The 4,970-nt window shown below is 36.5% G+C and overlaps 1 protein-coding gene across 2 annotated transcripts; it reads right to left on the minus strand.

Annotated features, from left to right (window-relative positions):
• Positions 1-212: 212 nt before the first annotated feature.
• Positions 213-4,591, minus strand: LOC120168109 (glucomannan 4-beta-mannosyltransferase 2-like). 2 transcript variants are annotated; one of them, XM_039176937.1, is made up of 9 exons: positions 4,435-4,591; positions 4,029-4,360; positions 3,847-3,945; positions 3,473-3,725; positions 1,801-1,911; positions 1,455-1,705; positions 1,179-1,378; positions 874-1,092; positions 213-784 (listed from the first exon to the last, which is right to left on the minus strand). In XM_039176937.1, the coding sequence occupies exons 2-9, from the start codon at positions 4,356-4,358 to the stop codon at positions 631-633; spliced, it is 1,617 nt and encodes a 538-aa protein (XP_039032868.1). In that variant the 5' UTR covers positions 4,359-4,360; positions 4,435-4,591; the 3' UTR covers positions 213-630. The 2 variants fall into 2 exon arrangements, with proteins under 2 accessions (XP_039032868.1, XP_039032867.1); XM_039176936.1 differs by having other exon boundaries at positions 4,029-4,591.
• Positions 4,592-4,970: the final 379 nt, after the last annotated feature.

Consider the following 4,970-nt stretch of genomic DNA (forward strand, 5'->3'; position numbering starts at 1 on the left):
TGAAAGAAACAATAGGCAAATGATGTCAGAGGGGGAACCCAATGTTCTCATTAATAGTTTCTAATCTCTTAATAATGCTGTAATCATGGTCTGGGAGAGCAATCTATAAAAGGATGGGACCATATTATACGAAAGCAGAGCGATTAAACTGCAAACTTAAACAAAACATAGGGACCAAAACCATAACTTGACCAAAGAACTCTATACTATTATAACTGAATCATGCAGAGACTGGGATTTGATAAATTAACTAACTGTGATTACAAAGTTCACCCTTCTATTCGTCACTTTATTCCCCTTGAAAATGCTCCAGTAAAACTAACAAATGAAGAACCCCAAAAAGAAAAAATTCTCACAATTACAAGCGAATTGTCTAAAGACAACTATCCAAAAGCATGTTTTTTTTGTTGTTGTCCTTGACTCGTATGAATATATATTGGCAATAACAACACTTCTTTGTTTTGCTGCTGAAGATTTCCATCAACAGCAATCTTCTTGAGGGAGATTTAGCGAAAGTGCTGAATATGTTGAATGAGCTATTTCTGTTTGAAAATCAACTAAAAATAACTTATAAACTGATATTTTGCAGTCCAGTTGTTGCAGATAAACTTTTCCGCTTGAAATGTTTTACTAAATGATGGTGCCGACGTAGCCGATCCCGGTGATGAAGAAGCTAAAGGTTTGCAGGAAGAGGTATACGAAGTAGTGGTTCTTCCCGTTAACAAGATCGTAGCATCCGCAAACGAAGAGGAAAGCGGCGAATCCAAGCTCCAAGGTATTCAGTCTGTCGATGGAACACGAACCGGAAGTTAGATGTATATGGTTCGAAATAAGTAGGACGATTCGGTTTAAGAGGGATGACATGTTTTTTACCTATCGGTGAATTTGAATCGAAACTTTCTGATTGATTTGGCGTTGTTCTTGTTCTTAGCAGCATCTGCTGCTGCTTTCTTGACAGCATCTCCGAGTTTCTCAGTGACAACCCATTCATTGGCTCTCCCTGCCTCGAGGAGACCGATAAATGTCGCCTTTGTCCGGTGCAACGACATCACGTTCTCGAACAGAATCCAATAAAACAATAGGTGGATCGATCTGCAAGAATTACCAGAAAAAATTGTATGCATAAATAAGATAAATCACCATAGGAACAATGTAGGCCGATGCGGCCATCGACATACCTCGGAGTTCCGACAGAGTTTAGAATTGTGATGACTGAAGGAATGTAAACGGCTCCCCAGATTGGGACTTTAACTTCAGGGACCAAAATGGTAAGGGGAAGAACAACACAGTAAAAGGAAAATGTGACCATATGAGCAATGATCTTTCGTACGAAGAAGAAGCTGTAGATCACATATACTTTCTTCCAGAATTTCACTTTCTGCGAAACAAATTAACGGCGTTAAGATATAAACCGAGATGTGAAATTTCTAAAATACGATTCGCAGTAAATGTACCTTATTTTGAATGATTTCCCACGCCATTTTCCTGAACAGATTTGCAGGGCCGCAAGACCATCGATGTTGCTGGAACCGAAATGCCTTGAAAGTACTAGGAAGTTCGCTTTTCACTTGAAGGTCACCGAGGTACACGAATTTCCACCCCCGGAGACTAGCTCTGACGGCGAGGTCCATGTCCTCCACGGTGGTTCGATCCTTCCAGCCACCGGCCTCGTTAATGGCGGCAATTCTCCAAATACCAGCAGTCCCTGCATTCGGTTCATCCATACAATCTTAAGTGATTCACTAGTGTAAATTCACGTAGCCATCGGCAGAATCAAATAAAACACTTAAATTTGTTTACCATTAAAACCAAAGAAAGCATGTGTTGCTGATCCAACTTCCTGCTCCACTGTGAAATGGTAATCCAACGACATCTCCTGCATTCTTGTTAACAAGCATTCATCCGCATTCACTGCAAAATAAATACGGATATTCTTATATTCATTTTACACTACGTATCGATTTGTTTTAAAGATTTTATGATGATTCGAATACATATGATTATCGTTTCCATTGTATTTGTATTTGAAGGCATTAATTAGTCAGTTAACTAAGCTGGTAAAAACAAAAGAGAAAGACGTTTAGACCTTTTTGTCCTCGTGTGGTCCAAATTATAATGCTACACGTCACACAACAACACGAGGGAGCATCTAAAATCTATGCAACTCTGACTCTGACTCTCATATATTTTATACAATTTTATTACTTCCTTCAATCCAAACAAAAAATTCTACTGCTATTCTAATTTAATTTAAAAAAATAAAAAAAATATCCAGGTGTCGGTGAAATCCAGTTATGACTCACCGCTTAGGAATATATAGTACTGCCCGCACCTTAGCTTTATCCTGTGACCCTATTTCTTTACTTGTGAAAGGTTAAAACGGCACGTGGAAAGTGGATTGGCTGTTATTGGTTTGAAATGACTATTTTGACCCGCAAGCCACTAGAGGAGTAGGGACTTAGAGACCACGTGACTTGTTCAATCTGGGTTGTTAATCAAAGGAGCCATCTCCTACCGTTTCTTTTTTTTTTAATTAATTATATCTAAATTATCTGATTTATTTTAATATTTAAGTTTTAAATTTTTTAAATAATATTTAATATTTGTTTCAATTTAGTACCACACTTTTAAAAATTTAATACATTTAGTACTTAAACTATCAGTTTTGATCTATTTTAGTAACTAAAATTTTAAAAAAAATTCAAAATTTAATGTAAAATTTTGAACATGGGTACTAAAATGAATAAAAACTAAACTTTATGTATGATTTAAAAAAATGAAAATTTAGCTATTAAAACATATATAAACTAATAGTTTATGTATTAAACTTGTAATTTATCCTTTTTTTAATTTTAAAAAGACAAAAAGAACCCTAAAATGTCAATGTAATACAGTTTGCTATGAAGAAAATTAAATTAAAAAAAAACCAAAATCATCCATTATCTAAACCCTAATCCTAATAAAAAAGAACCAAACAGATCTTATCTCAAAATTCAAATCAGCAAATATAATTTATTCTAATGTGAAATATTTCTTTCAATGTTAAATTTGAAAAAAATTATAAAAAAATAAGTCACTTGAAGTGACAAAACCACTTCTCAAAATGAAAAATAGGAATAAAATTTCGATATGCTTACTACAATACTAGTACTATTTTCAATTATACTTTTTTTTAGGTGTTATGACACTATTCTATATTCCTAAAGATGGGTCCCATGACCATTGATGAACGGCTGATGATGGTGGTTTATGAGGGGATGGGGTCCACAGCCCGTGATTGGTGGGTATTTTATTGTGGACCCTCCCTTTAACCCTCCATGCAGTCTGTAACCAATTCCGCCGACAAAAAACCAAAAACGCAATTAAAACAACCTAAAACGCAAGAGATAAGACCACCGACAGTTTGAGGAAATTAAGCAGCGAAGCTTAACCCTAAATCAAAATTAATGTCATGTTTAATGGTTAGCTTTACCGAATCTCCAGCGAGCTTGAACGAGAGCAATGTCGGGGTTGTTGACCAAGAACGGTATGCTCCTTCGGAGGAAATCGGGTTCGGGTCGGAAATCGGCGTCCAAAATTGCGACGTATTCACAGTGTTTAACGTAGCTTCGTTTCAAACCTTCTTTTAACGCCCCTGCTTTGTAACCGGTCCGGTTTTCCCTTATTTGGTACGTTATGTTTATCCCTTTGCTTGCCCACCGCTGGCACTCTTGCTCTACCATCATCTGCGATAATCATTGCGCGAATTTGAAGAGAAATGGGTAATTAATCATTGCATTCAATGAGTTTTTCCGAAAAATTTGTATTGGTAAGTGTTTGAAAGTGATGGGTTTTGACTTGCATTACCTTGATTGCAGGGTCAGTTGAATCATCAAGTACTTGGATCACGAGACGATCCGACGGCCATGAAAGTCCACAAGCAGCTCCAATGGAGATCTTGTAAACCTGTTCCAAGGAACAATGAATTCGTCTCTGAAATCCAGAAAGGAAAATACCAAAATAGAGGAGAAAAACACCGATTTACTGACTTCTTTTTCATTGAACATTGGGATTTGGACTAAAACGACAGGGAAATTCGAGCTGCCTAGTTCGACGTCATCTTGAATGGGCTCAAACTTGTAACGCTTCTCTGGTTTTTTCCAGAAAAGCTTAACGAGAATGATGACTATTCCCATGTAAACCCGCTCCATGAAGAGCATAAGCGACATGAGTAAGCAAATGTAGACACCGAGTTGCAGCAAAGGGACTATCAATGGTGCTTTGATCAGCTCCCAAATCAAACCCAGTTGGCCCGTGATATCATCTCTCGACACTTGAAACGACTCCGGAATCAGCAGCTTTGGTGAAATCTGAGCCATACCTGTAAAACCGGGTTTTCCCCCGTTAAACAAAATATGACCGAAAAAGGCGTTTTCTTATTCTAAAACATGAAACCTGATCAATAACAGAATTCAAATCTGCTGCTGCTCCCCTCTTAAATCTCTCATACAACATGTGCCGGCCAATGTAGCTTACGTTTTCTTAATATGGAAAACGAAAGAAAAACGAGGGCAATGCGAGAGAGAGAGGGAGAGAGACAGATGAAAAACAGGGCAATGGAAAGATGGATGATGAGAAACAGAGGGCTGGTGTGTTTTTATAGTGAGATTCGGTCCCATTTTTGGATTTTTAATTTCAGTCTTTCCTTTCTCCTATTAATTTTCTTTTGGAGCATAATAGTTCAGTACATTAACTGTTCCAACTAGGGGGAGTAAATGACACTTTTATTAGTCCAGACAACCAAACAACTTTGTGAAAAAAATATACTACAAACGACCCAAAATTAAATATACAGATATAAAAAATGGTACCTAATTTATTAATAAATTATTTTAGTTTTTGGTACCTAATTTATTAATAAATTAGTTTGAATCAAATTTTGTAGAATCTTATTATGAGAATAATTATAACTCAATTTATTCTATTTATAA

Source organism: Hibiscus syriacus, unplaced genomic scaffold (assembly GCF_006381635.1).
Source record: "Hibiscus syriacus cultivar Baekdansim isolate YM2019G1 unplaced genomic scaffold, ASM638163v2 tig00111708_pilon, whole genome shotgun sequence".
In the NCBI taxonomy this organism is placed as follows: domain Eukaryota; kingdom Viridiplantae; phylum Streptophyta; class Magnoliopsida; order Malvales; family Malvaceae; genus Hibiscus; species Hibiscus syriacus.

What these genes read in the sequence shown, in the direction of transcription:
- LOC120168109 (XM_039176937.1), bottom strand. Translation starts at nt 4,358, where the DNA reads ATGGCTCAGATTTCACCAAAGCTGCTGATTCCGGAGTCGTTTCAAGTG. An exon ending in CAATGTTCAATGAAAAAGAA is followed by an intron (nt 3,946 to 4,028) that starts GTCAGTAAATCG and finishes TCCTTGGAACAG; the next exon opens with GTTTACAAGATCTCCATTGG. An exon ending in TCAAGCTCGCTGGAGATTCG is followed by an intron (nt 1,912 to 3,472) that starts GTAAAGCTAACC and finishes TTTATTTTGCAG; the next exon opens with TGAATGCGGATGAATGCTTG.